We start from the raw sequence: 15,715 nt of genomic DNA, 5'->3' as shown, positions 1-15,715 counted from the left end.
CTCTCCTCTCCTCCATCACTCTCTCCTGTCTTGTCCAGTACTCTCCTCTCTTCCATCACTCTCTCCTGTCTTGTCCAGTACTCTCCTCTCCTCCATCACTCTCTCCTGTCTTGTCCAGTACTCTCCTCTCTTCCATCACTCTCTCCTGTCTTGTCCAGTACTCTCCTCTCTTCCATCACTCTCTCCTGTCTTGTTCAGTACTCTCCTCTCTTCCATCACTCTCTCCTGTCTTGTCCAGTACTCTCCTCTCTTCCATCACTCTCTCCTGTCTTGTCCAGTACTCTCCTCTCTTACATCACTCTCTCCTGTCTTGTCCAGTACTCTCCTCTCCATCACTCTCTCCTGTCTTGTCCAGTACTCTCCTCTCCTCCATCACTCTCTCCTGTCTTGTCCAGTACTCTCCTCTCTTCCATCACTCTCTCCTGTCTTGTCCAGTACTCCCCTCTCCTCCATCACTCTCTCCTGTCTTGTCCAGTACTCTCCTCTCCTCCATCACTCTCTCCTGTCTTGTCCAGTACTCTCCTCTCTTCCATCACTCTCTCCTGTCTTGTCCAGTACTCTCCTCTCTTCCATCACTCTCTCCTGTCTTGTCCAGTACTCTCCTCTCTTCCATCACTCTCTCCTGTCTTGTCCAGTACTCTCCTCTCCTCCATCACTCTCTCCTGTCTTGTCCAGTACTCTCCTCTCCTCCATCACTCTCTCCTGTCTTGTCCAGTACTCTCCTCTCTTCCATCACTCTCTCCTGTCTTGTCCAGTACTCCCCTCTCCTCCATCACTCTCTCCTGTCTTGTCCAGTACTCTCCTCTCCTCCATCACTCTCTCCTGTCTTGTCCAGTACTCTCCTCTCTTCCATCACTCTCTCCTGTCTTGTCCAGTACTCTCCTCTCTTCCATCACTCTCTCCTGTCTTGTCCAGTACTCTCCTCTCCTCCATCACTCTCTCCTGTCTTGTCCAGTACTTTCCTCTCTTCCATCACTCTCTCCTGTCTTGTCCAGTACTCTCCTCTCCTCCATCACAATCTCCTGTCTTGTCCAGTACTTTCCTCTCTTCCATCACTCTCTCCTGTCTTGTCCAGTACTTTCCTCTCTTCCATCACTCTCTCCTGTCTTGTCCAGTACTCTCCTCTCTCCCATCACTCTCTCCTGTCTTGTCCAGTACTTTCCTCTCTTCCATCACTCTCTCCTGTCTTGTCCAGTACTTTCCTCTCTTCCATCACTATCTCCTGTCTTGTCCAGTACTCTCCTCTTCTCCATCACTCTCTCCTGTCTTGTCCAGTACTCTCCTCTCCTCCATCACTCTCTCCTGTCTTGTCCAGTACTCTCCTCTCCTCCATCACCCTCAATGTATGTCCTTTCATCTTCTCTCCACACTCTGTGATACTTCCCCTCCTCTTTCCCTACCTCTCTCCTCCCCCTCTGCCTCTCCAGTCCCCCTCTCTTCTCCTCTCCTCTAATCTTCTCTCCTTCTCTTTCAATACAGTCTAGAAAAGATCACCTGTTAGCTTCTCCTGCACACTCCCTTTCCTGCAACTGGCAATCCATCAAAATAAACTGGCCAAACTTCACAAGTTATATGCTAGGCTATCAAACACATAGGAATACAATTCTCCATCCTCTTTCCTACCTACACAGTAAATGATTTCACTGGAGATTGAACCCTGACTCTCATATCTCCAAGGCTGACAGGTCATTCTTCAAAGCCAGTGAGACCACTGAACAAGGATCTATGTCTGTGTCATAGTAACTGTGTTGATGTGTATGAGACTGTGCTTCAACGTCCACTTACTAAACAAATCCTCCATTGGGACAATCAATCTCCTCCACTTCATAAAGCTGATTAAAAAGTTAATGATCATTCTCTCACTGCATGTGCCTCTGTAAAGCTAAAGATAACGTCAGTCTTTACTGTAAAACACTTTCTCTCTTCCTCTAGGGTGGACAGGGAAGGTTCAGTTCCTTTAGGGTGGACAAGGAGGTTCAGTTCCTCTAGGGTGGACAGGGAAGGTTCAGTTTGTCTAGTGTGGACAGGGAAGCTTCAGTTCCTTTAGGGTAGACAGGGAAGGTTCAGTTTGTCTAGTGTGGACAGGGAAGGTTCAGTTCCTCTAGGGTAGACAGGGAAGGTTCAGTTTGTCTAGGGTAGACAGGGAAGGTTCAGTTCCTCTAGGGTGGACAGGGAAGGTTCAGTTCCTCTAGGGTGGACAGGGAAGGTTCAGTTCCTCTAGGGTAGACAGGGAAGGTTCAGTTCCTCTAGGGTGGACAGGGAAGGTTCAGTTCCTCTAGGGTGGACAGGGAAGGTTCAGTTCCTTTAGGGTGGACAGGGAAGGTTCAGTTCCTCTAAGGTGGACAGGGAAGGTTCAGTTTGTCTAGGGTGGACAGGGAAGGTTCCGTTTGTCTAGGGTGGACAGGGAAGGTTCAGTTCCTCTAGGGTAGACAGGGAAAGTTCAGTTCCTCTAGGGTGGACAGGGAAGGGTCAGTGTGTGTGTGTGTGTGTGTGTGTGTGTGTGTGTGTGTGTGTGTGGGTGTGTGTGGGCGTGTGTGGGCGTGTGTGTGGGCGTGAGTGTGTGTGCTTGTGTGTCAGTCTCTCCATACACAACAGCAGGAGAGGAAGGGTATACCCCTAACACAGCACTGAGAGAGACAACCCTTCCTGCACGCTCACCTTTCAGACACTGCTGGAGCACACAGGGACAACAAAGACCGCTGTGAGTGATTCAACAATATAAACACAGCTTTAGGACACACACACACACACACACACACACACACACACACACACACACACACACCATCCAGCTGTGAATGTAAAACAGTAATTAGTCTGTCCTCTTCCTTTCCGATCTCAACAGGAAATGCTTGTTTCCTCTGTGTACTGCTGTATTCTTCTAGTGGTAAAGCTTCCTCTTCTACTAGTATGCTGAGTCAAGGTTTTATTTTTGGCTTGGCTAACTAGCTAGCTAACTAGCTGGCTAATGTTTTTGTTTGAAAAATGCATCTGGGCCCAGTAGCATCTTTTTTGTTTAACCTGGCTGCCAGGTCGTGATCTTTTGAAAACATCATGTGGTCTGAAGCGTGAGAGGAATGGGAGACAGAGGACTACAACAGCGGTGAGACAGACGGCTCGTAGAGAAGACCACTGGATACTATTCTGAACTTTGTGTTGTGAGCTGCTGAGACGTCACCCAAGTGGTGATACACAGAGTGAAGGAGGAGGAGTCCAGTGGCTGTAAGAGGCTGCTTCCCAGCTCCCTCCGCTCAGGACATGAACTGACCCTCTCCGTCTGCAGAGGATGCAGCATTCAAAGACTTGGCCTCTATTGGTTGACCTGTCAGAATAGATTGTTTGTGTTTTGCTTATGAAGATTTCTATTATGAAAAGCACTATAGAAGTTAATAATAATACATTATCATTATTCTTATAAACTCTAGGATACACACTAGAATGTTCTCTGATCATAGTGGAACTCTGAGACACACTAGGATGTTCTGTGATCCTAGTGGAACTCTGAGACACACTAGAATGTTCTGCGATCATAGTGGAACTCTGAAACACACTAGAATGTTCTGTGATCATAGTGGAACTCTGAGACACACTAGAATGTTCTGTGATCATAGTGGAACTCTGAGACACACTAGAATGTTCTGTGGGTCACTGGTAACCCTAGAAGGAAGGACACACACAGCAACTTAACCAAGGAGGAGGCAACAGAAGCATTGGACTGTCATAAAAGGAATAGGTATTTTACAGAGTGAATAATGTAAAGTAAGCCATTGGTTGAATCTCCGGGGACAAGTTGCCCCACACTGATCTAAGATCCTAACCTTAGCCATTATACTACAGGTTAACTACCTGTTTACTGGTAGGGTTCATAAAAGGTTTACTATCTGTTTACTGGTAGGGTTCATAAAGGTTTACTACCTGTTTACTGGTAGGGTTTATAAAGGTTTACTACCTGTTTACTGGTAGGGTTCATAAAGGTTTACTACCTGTTTACTGGTAGGGTTCATAAAGGTTTACTACCTGTTTACTGGTAGGGTTATAAAGGTTTACTACCTGTTTACTGGTAGGGTTCATAAAGGTTTACTACCTGTTTACTGGTAGGGTTCATAAAGGTTTACTACCTGTTTACTGGTAAGGTTCATAAAGGTTTACAACCTGTTTACGGGTAGGGTTCATAAAGGTTTACTACCTGTTTACTGGTAGGGTTATGAAGGTTTACTACCTGTTTACTGGTAGGGTAATAACGGTTTACTACCTGTTTACTGGTAGGGTTATAAAGGTTTACTACCTGTTTACTGGTAGGGTTCATAAAGGTTAACTACCTGTTTACTGGTAGGGTTCATAAAGGTTTACTACCTGTTTACTGGTAGGGTTATAACGGTTTACTACCTGTTTACTGGTAGGGTTCATAAAGGTTTACTACCTGTTTACTGGTAGGGTTATAAAGGTTTACTACCTGTTTACTGGTAGGGTTATAACGGTTTACTACCTGTTTACTGGTAGGGTTCATAAAGGTTTACTACCTGTTTACTGGTAGGGTTATAAAGGTTTACTACCTGTTTACTGGTAGGGTAATAACGGTTTACTACCTGTTTACTGGTAGGGTTATAAAGGTTTACTACCTGTTTACTGGTAGGGTTCATAAAGGTTAACTACCTGTTTACTGGTAGGGTTCATAAAGGTTTACTACCTGTTTACTGGTAGGGTTATAACGGTTTACTACCTGTTTACTGGTAGGGTTCATAAAGGTTTACTACCTGTTTACTGGTAGGGTTCCTAAAGGTTTACTACCTGTTTACTGGTAGGGTTCATAAAGGTTTACTACCTGTTTACTGGTAGGGTTATAAAGGTTTACTACCTGTTTACTGGTAGGGTTCATAAAGGTTTAATACCTGTTTACTGGTAGGGTTATAAAGGTTTAATACCTGTTTACTGGTAGGGTTATAAAGGTTTACTACCTGTTTACTGGTAGGGTTCATAAAGGTTAACTACCTGTTTACTGGTAGGGTTCATGAAGGTTTACTACCTGTTTACTGGTAGGGTTATAAAGGTTAACTACCTGTTTACTGGTAGGGTTCATAAAGGTTTACTACCTGTTTACTGGTAGGGTTCATAAAGGTTTACTACCTGTTTACTGGTAAGGTTCATAAAGGTTTACAACCTGTTTAGGGGTAGGGTTCATAAAGGTTTACTACCTGTTTACTGGTAGGGTTATAAAGGTTTACTACCTGTTTACTGGTAGGGTAATAACGGTTTACTACCTGTTTACTGGTAGGGTTATAAAGGTTTACTACCTGTTTACTGGTAGGGTTCATAAAGGTTAACTACCTGTTTACTGGTAGGGTTCATAAAGGTTTACTACCTGTTTACTGGTAGGGTTATAACGGTTTACTACCTGTTTACTGGTAGGGTTCATAAAGGTTTACTACCTGTTTACTGGTAGGGTTATAACGGTTTACTACCTGTTTACTGGTAGGGTTCATAAAGGTTTACTACCTGTTTACTGGTAGGGTTATAAAGGTTTACTACCTGTTTACTGGTAGGGTTATAACGGTTTACTACCTGTTTACTGGTAGGGTTCATAAAGGTTTACTACCTGTTTACTGGTAGGGTTCATAAAGGTTTACTACCTGTTTACTGGTAGGGTCATAAAGGTTTACTACCTGTTTACTGGTAGGGTTCATAAAGGTTTACTACCTGTTTACTGGTAGGGTTCATAAACGTTTACTACCTGTTTACTGGTAGGGTTCATAAAGGTTTACTACCTGTTTACTGGTAGGGTTCATAAAGGTTTACTACCTGTTTACTGGTAGGGTCATAAAGGTTTACTACCTGTTTACTGGTAGGGTTCATAAAGGTTTACTACCTGTTTACTGGTAGGGTTCATAAACGTTTACTACCTGTTTACTGGTAGGGTTCATAAAGGTTTACTACCTGTTTACTGGTAGGGTTATAACGGTTTACTACCTGTTTACTGGTAAGGTTCATAAAGGTTTACTACCTGTTTACTGGTAGGGTTCATAAAGGTTTACTACCTGTTTACTGGTAGGGTTCATAAAGGTTTACTACCTGTTTACTGGTAGGGTTATAACGGTTTACTACCTGTTTACTGGTAAGGTTCATAAAGGTTTACTACCTGTTTACTGGTAGGGTTCATAAAGGTTTACTACCTGTTTACTGGTAGGGTTCATAAAGGTTTACTACCTGTTTACTGGTAAGGTTCATAAAGGTTTACAACCTGTTTACGGGTAGGGTTCATAAAGGTTTACTACCTGTTTACTGGTAGGGTTATGAAGGTTTACTACCTGTTTACTGGTAGGGTAATAACGGTTTACTACCTGTTTACTGGTAGGGTTATAAAGGTTTACTACCTGTTTACTGGTAGGGTTCATAAAGGTTTACTACCTGTTTACTGGTAGGGTTCATAAAGGTTTACTACCTGTTTACTGGTAAGGTTCATAAAGGTTTACAACCTGTTTACGGGTAGGGTTCATAAAGGTTTACTACCTGTTTACTGGTAGGGTTATGAAGGTTTACTACCTGTTTACTGGTAGGGTAATAACGGTTTACTACCTGTTTACTGGTAGGGTTATAAAGGTTTACTACCTGTTTACTGGTAGGGTTCATAAAGGTTAACTACCTGTTTACTGGTAGGGTTCATAAAGGTTTACTACCTGTTTACTGGTAGGGTTATAACGGTTTACTACCTGTTTACTGGTAGGGTTCATAAAGGTTTACTACCTGTTTACTGGTAGGGTTATAAAGGTTTACTACCTGTTTACTGGTAGGGTTATAACGGTTTACTACCTGTTTACTGGTAGGGTTCATAAAGGTTTACTACCTGTTTACTGGTAGGGTTATAAAGGTTTACTACCTGTTTACTGGTAGGGTAATAACGGTTTACTACCTGTTTACTGGTAGGGTTATAAAGGTTTACTACCTGTTTACTGGTAGGGTTCATAAAGGTTTACTACCTGTTTACTGGTAGGGTTCATAAAGGTTTACTACCTGTTTACTGGTAGGGTTATAACGGTTTACTACCTGTTTACTGGTAGGGTTCATAAAGGTTTACTACCTGTTTACTGGTAGGGTTCCTAAAGGTTTACTACCTGTTTACTGGTAGGGTTCATAAAGGTTTACTACCTGTTTACTGGTAGGGTTATAAAGGTTTACTACCTGTTTACTGGTAGGGTTCATAAAGGTTTAATACCTGTTTACTGGTAGGGTTATAAAGGTTTAATACCTGTTTACTGGTAGGGTTATAAAGGTTTACTACCTGTTTACTGGTAGGGTTCATAAAGGTTAACTACCTGTTTACTGGTAGGGTTCATGAAGGTTTACTACCTGTTTACTGGTAGGGTTATAAAGGTTAACTACCTGTTTACTGGTAGGGTTCATAAAGGTTTACTACCTGTTTACTGGTAGGGTTCATAAAGGTTTACTACCTGTTTACTGGTAAGGTTCATAAAGGTTTACAACCTGTTTAGGGGTAGGGTTCATAAAGGTTTACTACCTGTTTACTGGTAGGGTTATAAAGGTTTACTACCTGTTTACTGGTAGGGTAATAACGGTTTACTACCTGTTTACTGGTAGGGTTATAAAGGTTTACTACCTGTTTACTGGTAGGGTTCATAAAGGTTAACTACCTGTTTACTGGTAGGGTTCATAAAGGTTTACTACCTGTTTACTGGTAGGGTTATAACGGTTTACTACCTGTTTACTGGTAGGGTTCATAAAGGTTTACTACCTGTTTACTGGTAGGGTTATAAAGGTTTACTACCTGTTTACTGGTAGGGTTATAACGGTTTACTACCTGTTTACTGGTAGGGTTCATAAAGGTTTACTACCTGTTTACTGGTAGGGTTCATAAAGGTTTACTACCTGTTTACTGGTAGGGTCATAAAGGTTTACTACCTGTTTACTGGTAGGGTTCATAAAGGTTTACTACCTGTTTACTGGTAGGGTTCATAAACGTTTACTACCTGTTTACTGGTAGGGTTCATAAAGGTTTACTACCTGTTTACTGGTAGGGTTATAACGGTTTACTACCTGTTTACTGGTAAGGTTCATAAAGGTTTACTACCTGTTTACTGGTAGGGTTCATAAAGGTTTACTACCTGTTTACTGGTAGGGTTCATAAAGGTTTACTACCTGTTTACTGGTAAGGTTCATAAAGGTTTACAACCTGTTTACGGGTAGGGTTCATAAAGGTTTACTACCTGTTTACTGGTAGGGTTATGAAGGTTTACTACCTGTTTACTGGTAGGGTAATAACGGTTTACTACCTGTTTACTGGTAGGGTTATAAAGGTTTACTACCTGTTTACTGGTAGGGTTCATAAAGGTTAACTACCTGTTTACTGGTAGGGTTCATAAAGGTTTACTACCTGTTTACTGGTAGGGTTATAACGGTTTACTACCTGTTTACTGGTAGGGTTCATAAAGGTTTACTACCTGTTTACTGGTAGGGTTATAAAGGTTTACTACCTGTTTACTGGTAGGGTTATAACGGTTTACTACCTGTTTACTGGTAGGGTTCATAAAGGTTTACTACATGTTTACTGGTAGGGTTCATAAAGGTTTACTACCTGTTTACTGGTAGGGTTATAAAGGTTTACTACCTGTTTACTGGTAGGGTTATAACGGTTTACTACCTGTTTACTGGTAGGGTTCATAAAGGTTTACTACCTGTTTACCGGTAGGGTTCATAAAGGTTTACTACCTGTTTACTGGTAGGGTTATAAAGGTTTACTACCTGTTTACTGGTAGGGTTATAACGGTTTACTACCTGTTTACTGGTAGGGTTCATAAAGGTTTACTACCTGTTTACTGGTAGGGTTCATAAAGGTTTACTACCTGTTTACTGGTAGGGTTATAAAGGTGTACTACCTGTTTACTGGTAGGGTTATGAAGGTTTACTACCTGTTTACTGGTAGGGTTCATAAAGGTTTACTACCTGTTTACTGGTAGGGTTCATAAAGGTTTACTACCTGTTTACTGGTAGGGTTATAAAGGTTTACTACCTGTTTACTGGTAGGGTTATAACGGTTTACTACCTGTTTACTGGTAGGGTTCATAAAGGTTTACTACCTGTTTACCGGTAGGGTTCATAAAGGTTTACTACCTGTTTACTGGTAGGGTTATAAAGGTTTACTACCTGTTTACTGGTAGGGTTCATAAAGGTTTACTACCTGTTTACTGGTAAGGTTTATAAAGGTTTACTACCTGTTTACTGGTAGGGTTCATAAAGGTTTACTACCTGTTTACTGGTAGGGTTCATAAAGGTTTACTACCTGTTTACTGGTAAGGTTCATAAAGGTTTACAACCTGTTTACGGGTAGGGTTCATAAAGGTTTACTACCTGTTTACTGGTAGGGTAATAACGGTTTACTACCTGTTTACTGGTAGGGTTATAAAGGTTTACTACCTGTTTACTGGTAGGGTTCATAAAGGTTAACTACCTGTTTACTGGTAGGGTTCATAAAGGTTTACTACCTGTTTACTGGTAGGGTTATAACGGTTTACTACCTGTTTACTGGTAGGGTTATGAAGGTTTACTACCTGTTTACTGGTAGGGTAATAACGGTTTACTACCTGTTTACTGGTAGGGTTATAAAGGTTTACTACCTGTTTACTGGTAGGGTTCATAAAGGTTAACTACCTGTTTACTGGTAGGGTTCATAAAGGTTTACTACCTGTTTACTGGTAGGGTTATAACGGTTTACTACCTGTTTACTGGTAGGGTTCATAAAGGTTTACTACCTGTTTACTGGTAGGGTTATAAAGGTTTACTACCTGTTTACTGGTAGGGTTATAACGGTTTACTACCTGTTTACTGGTAGGGTTCATAAAGGTTTACTACCTGTTTACTGGTAGGGTTCATAAAGGTTTACTACCTGTTTACTGGTAGGGTTATAAAGGTTTACTACCTGTTTACTGGTAGGGTTATAACGGTTTACTACCTGTTTACTGGTAGGGTTCATAAAGGTTTACTACCTGTTTACCGGTAGGGTTCATAAAGGTTTACTACCTGTTTACTGGTAGGGTTATAAAGGTTTACTACCTGTTTACTGGTAGGGTTATAACGGTTTACTACCTGTTTACTGGTAGGGTTCATAAAGGTTTACTACCTGTTTACTGGTAGGGTTCATAAAGGTTTACTACCTGTTTACTGGTAGGGTTATAAAGGTGTACTACCTGTTTACTGGTAGGGTTCATAAAGGTTTACTACCTGTTTACTGGTAGGGTTCATAAAGGTTTACTACCTGTTTACTGGTAGGGTTCATAAAGGTTTACTACCTGTTTACTGGTAGGGTTATAAAGGTTTACTACCTGTTTACTGGTAGGGTTATAACGGTTTACTACCTGTTTACTGGTAGGGTTCATAAAGGTATACTACCTGTTTACCGGTAGGGTTCATAAAGGTTTACTACCTGTTTACTGGTAGGGTTATAAAGGTTTACTACCTGTTTACTGGTAGGGTTATAACGGTTTACTACCTGTTTACTGGTAGGGTTCATAAAGGTTTACTACCTGTTTACTGGTAGGGTTCATAAAGGTTTACTACCTGTTTACTGGTAGGGTTATAAAGGTGTACTACCTGTTTACTGGTAGGGTTCATAAAGGTTTACTACCTGTTTACTGGTAGGGTTCATAAAGGTTTACTACCTGTTTACTGGTAGGGTTCATAAAGGTTTACTACCTGTTTACTGGTAGGGTTCATAAAGGTTTACTACCTGTTTACTGGTAGGGTTCATAAAGGTTTACTACCTGTTTACTGGTAGGGTCATAAAGGTTTACTACCTGTTTACTGGTAGGGTTCATAAAGGTTTACTACCTGTTTACTGGTAGGGTTCATAAACGTTTACTACCTGTTTACTGGTAGGGTTCATAAAGGTTTACTACCTGTTTACTGGTAGGGTTATAACGGTTTACTACCTGTTTACTGGTAAGGTTCATAAAGGTTTACTACCTGTTTACTGGTAGGGTTCATAAAGGTTTACTACCTGTTTACTGGTAGGGTTCATAAAGGTTTACTACCTGTTTACTGGTAGGGTTCATAAAGGTTTACTACCTGTTTACTGGTAGGGTTATAAAGGTTAACTACCTGTTTACTGGTAGGGTTCATAAAGGTTTACTACCTGTTTACTGGTAGGGTTCATAAAGGTTTACTACCTGTTTACTGGTAAGGTTCATAAAGGTTTACAACCTGTTTACGGGTAGGGTTCATAAAGGTTTACTACCTGTTTACTGGTAGGGTTATGAAGGTTTACTACCTGTTTACTGGTAGGGTAATAACGGTTTACTACCTGTTTACTGGTAGGGTTATAAAGGTTTACTACCTGTTTACTGGTAGGGTTCATAAAGGTTAACTACCTGTTTACTGGTAGGGTTCATAAAGGTTTACTACCTGTTTACTGGTAGGGTTATAACGGTTTACTACCTGTTTACTGGTAGGGTTCATAAAGGTTTACTACCTGTTTACTGGTAGGGTTATAAAGGTTAACTACCTGTTTACTGGTAGGGTTATAACGGTTTACTACCTGTTTACTGGTAGGGTTCATAAAGGTTTACTACCTGTTTACTGGTAGGGTTCATAAAGGTTTACTACCTGTTTACTGGTAGGGTTATAAAGGTTTACTACCTGTTTACTGGTAGGGTTATAACGGTTTACTACCTGTTTACTGGTAGGGTTCATAAAGGTTTACTACCTGTTTACCGGTAGGGTTCATAAAGGTTTACTACCTGTTTACTGGTAGGGTTATAAAGGTTTACTACCTGTTTACTGGTAGGGTTATAACGGTTTACTACCTGTTTACTGGTAGGGTTCATAAAGGTTTACTACCTGTTTACTGGTAGGGTTCATAAAGGTTTACTACCTGTTTACTGGTAGGGTTATAAAGGTGTACTACCTGTTTACTGGTAGGGTTCATAAAGGTTTACTACCTGTTTACTGGTAGGGTTCATAAAGGTTTACTACCTGTTTACTGGTAGGGTTCATAAAGGTTTACTACCTGTTTACTGGTAGGGTTCATAAAGGTTTACTACCTGTTTACTGGTAGGGTTCATAAAGGTTTACTACCTGTTTACTGGTAGGGTCATAAAGGTTTACTACCTGTTTACTGGTAGGGTTCATAAAGGTTTACTACCTGTTTACTGGTAGGGTTCATAAACGTTTACTACCTGTTTACTGGTAGGGTTCATAAAGGTTTACATCTTTGAAGTTGTTTGTGGTGAGTATCAAAGCCAATTACACATTTTCAAAATGGCGCTTAAGCCACGTGTGGTCTCGGTGTGTTCGTTTCTGGGACCAGTCAGAATGGTTAGAATGTGTTTGGGTTCTAGAAATCGTTGGGGAGGGACTCAGATCCAGAGTCACTGGGCCGGAGCAAGGAGTTTGTCCCATTGGGCCTGTCCATTTAAAGATATTGTGTGTGTGTGTGTGTGTGTGTGTGTGTGTGTGTGTGTGTGTGTGGCGGGGTGTTGGTCCCTGCCCTGTTCTGCTACAATAACAGCTTCACGCTCCCCCATGCACTCACTCATGATGGACAAGCAGCACAACACTTCAATGGCCCGATGCATTTTGCAGGACAAAACTACTTTTTGGCCATACATCTGTTGTCTGATTTGCATTTTACAGGTTCGCCAAATCATTTTTTGGGGTGTTATTATAATTAGTGACGATTATGCAGATGATGTTGGGGAGAAATGAATTCTTAACTACATTTTTGAAAGTGCAGAACGAAATACAGTCTGGCTTTTAAACAATACAGCGAAAGAAGAGATTGTTCGAATAAATGACTGTAACAACATTATCTCCCATCATGATCTAGACATTTTTCCAGGGTAGTAAATGTGTAATTAGAAGCGTTGATGGTCTATTAAGATAAAGTCTTCCCGAACGCATCCCTAATTGCCGTGAAGGGGGGTTCATTCCGTTGGTACTCCGAAGCGTTTTGGCACGCAACGGTACATTTATAAAAGTTAATCGGTGCCTCTAAGCGGATAACTCTTTCACCAACACCATTCATCACCCCTGACTGACCCAAGTTTCTCTGCCACAGTCACACAACACCAAACGTATGGGCTATGCCTATTTTCTGGTTGATTTACAAGCCTAACCTTGGACACGGCAACATTTAGGTTTCAAGGGTGAATGTAAAATAGGCTACACATATTAGGTAGACGAATGCCATATCAGGCTTTAAACAAGACCGAAGTTAAGTCACAGAACAGAGTTCTCCCTACCTTTGACTTTCGTTAAGGTGAGCACCGGGCTGTTGCAAGCGGACAGCGGGGCAACCCTGGCCGAATGTTTCTTCATAGTGATGAGCTCGGAAAGGCTGAGCTCTCCCCTCTTCGGCTACATCCCTGAATCTGGTGGGGTACCGACTATGGGACTTTTGATGCTTCTTGTCTTTACTCTTCTCTAAACCTCAGCAGTTTTCCGCTACCTCTCTCGTCCTCTCTCGGCTCCGCAGTCTTTCGCTACCTCTCGTGCATCCACCTTCGTCCCCTCCGTTCCTCAAATCTCCCTCAGTCGTTTATTTCTGATTCGATTCCCCTCCCTCATTCCCTCCCTCCCTTCCCCGGTTCTGCAGTATCCCGCCAGCGCGTGAGGCTGGGCTCTCTCTCTCTCTCTCTCTCTCTCTCTCTTCACATGTTAAACAGTAGAGGCAATTGCTGCAATTTGCCACGTCACGCGTACCGTAGGCATCCACCATCTCCCTCACTTGTATTATCTCTCCCCCCCCCCGGGCCCCTCTGTACGTCCCGAGCCAGACGTGCAGTGCCCGCTGCCAACCCACCAGACCTCCCGAAGCGCGGTTTCCGGGGGCAGGTGGTTGGTGACTCAGAGCCGGTTGCAGCTTGGAGATGTGAGGAAGGATCGATCACGGCAGGCAGCGGTGTAACTGCTGTACATTGGAGTGGCAGGGATAGTGTGAGTGATCTGATGAGACTGGGGCTGATGTAGAGGGAAAATATACTGTAGCCTACTCGTCCTATTCAAGGGTTATATGAAGACACAAGGCTTGCATGGGGAGGCAGTTTTCCTTCTCAATAGAAAGTCTTGGAAAAATGCAATTTTCGCCAAGCTGGTCTCAGAGCATTTCCTATTATTCTGTATGTAAATCTAGGACACTTAATTTAGTATGTTATTTTACGTTTCGTATGGTTTGTATTCAAATCAAATCAAATGTATTTATATAGCCCTTCGTACATCAGCTGATATCTCAAAGTGCTGTACAGAAACCCAGCCTAAAACCCCAAACAGCAAGCAATGCAGGTGGTGTAGAAGCACGGTGGCTAGGAAAAACTCCCTAGAAAGGCCAAAAACCTAGGAAGAAACCTAGAGAGGAACCAGGCTATGTGGGGTGGCCAGTCCTCTTCTGGCTGTGCCGGGTGGAGATTATAACAGAACATGGCCAAGATGTTCAAATGTTCATAAATGACCAGCATGGTCGAATAATAATAAGGCAGAACAGTTGAAACTGGAGCAGCAGCACGGCCAGGTGGACTGGGGACAGCAAGGAGTCATCATGTCAGGTAGTCCTGGGGCATGGTCCTAGGTATTAATTTGTGATGTCGAATTACAATTCGTATTATATGTTACGAATTACAATTCGTATTATATGTTACGAATTTGCAAAATGTACAATCAATATGCTATGAATTTGCAAAATGTACAATCAATATGTTACGAATTTGCAAAATGTACAATCAATATGTTACGAATTTGCAAAATGTACAATCAATATGCTACGAATTTGCAAAATGTACAATCAATATGCTACGAATTTGCAAAATGTACAATCAATATGTTACGAATTTGCAAAATGTACAATCAATATGCTACGAATTTGCAAAATGTACAATCAATATGTTACGAATTTGCAAAATGTACAATCAATATGCTACGAATTTGCAAAATGTACAATCAATATGCTACGAATTTGCAAAATGTACAATCAATATGTTACGAATTTGCAAAATGTACAATCAATATGCTACGAATTTGCAAAATGTACAATCAATATGTTACGAATTTGCAAAATGTACAATCAATATGTTACGAATTTGCAAAATGTACAATCAATATGCTACGAATTTGCAAAATGTACAATCAATATGTTACGAATTTGCAAAATGTACAATCAATATGTTACGAATTTGCAAAATGTACAATCAATATGTTACGAATTTGCAAAATGTACAATCAATATGCTACGAATTTGCAAAATGTACAATCAATATGTTACGAATTTGCAAAATGTACAATCAATATGTTACGAATTTGCAAAATGTACAATCAATATGCTACGAATTTGCAAAATGTACAATCAATATGTTACGAATTTGCAAAATGTACAATCAATATGTTACGAATTTGCAAAATGTACAATCAATATGTTACGAATTTGCAAAATGTACAATCAATATGCTACGAATTTGCAAAATGTACAATCAATATGTTACGAATTTGCAAAATGTACAATCAATATGTTACGAATTTGCAAAATGTACAATCAATATGCTACGAATTTGCAAAATGTACAATCAATATGTTACGAATTTGCAAAATGTACAATCAATATGTTACGAATTTGCAAAATGTACAATCAATATGTTACGAATTTGCAAAATGTACAATCAATATGTTACGAATTTGCAAAACATATGATATGTTACAAATTCTAGCTAGGTGGCTAGGAGGTGAA

At 41.1% G+C, this 15,715-nt stretch overlaps 1 protein-coding gene across 4 annotated transcripts in view; it reads right to left on the bottom strand.

Annotated features, from left to right (window-relative positions):
* LOC110531368 (solute carrier family 35 member F3) overlaps positions 1-15,715 on the bottom strand; it is a 211,658-nt gene that overhangs the window by 112,780 nt on the left and 83,163 nt on the right. For 2 of the 4 annotated variants that reach the window (XR_016497767.1, XM_090243293.1), the window contains exon 1: positions 13,245-13,593. The exons of the other annotated variants lie outside the window; for them this stretch is intronic. Coding sequence is in view for 1 of the 2 variants with exons in the window: in XM_090243293.1 (XP_090099419.1) it covers positions 13,245-13,320 (76 nt within the window). In the remaining variant the exon portion in view is untranslated. Of the gene's footprint in view, positions 1-13,244; positions 13,594-15,715 lie in introns of those variants that run through there. 4 annotated transcript variants of the gene reach the window in all.

The sequence above is a fragment of the Oncorhynchus mykiss genome, chromosome 1 (assembly GCF_057628025.1).
Source record: "Oncorhynchus mykiss isolate SJ-2025 chromosome 1, ASM5762802v1, whole genome shotgun sequence".
NCBI lineage: Eukaryota > Metazoa > Chordata > Actinopteri > Salmoniformes > Salmonidae > Oncorhynchus > Oncorhynchus mykiss.
Note: the sequence above shows the minus strand (reverse complement) of the source record. Positions and strands in the feature narration are given on the sequence as shown.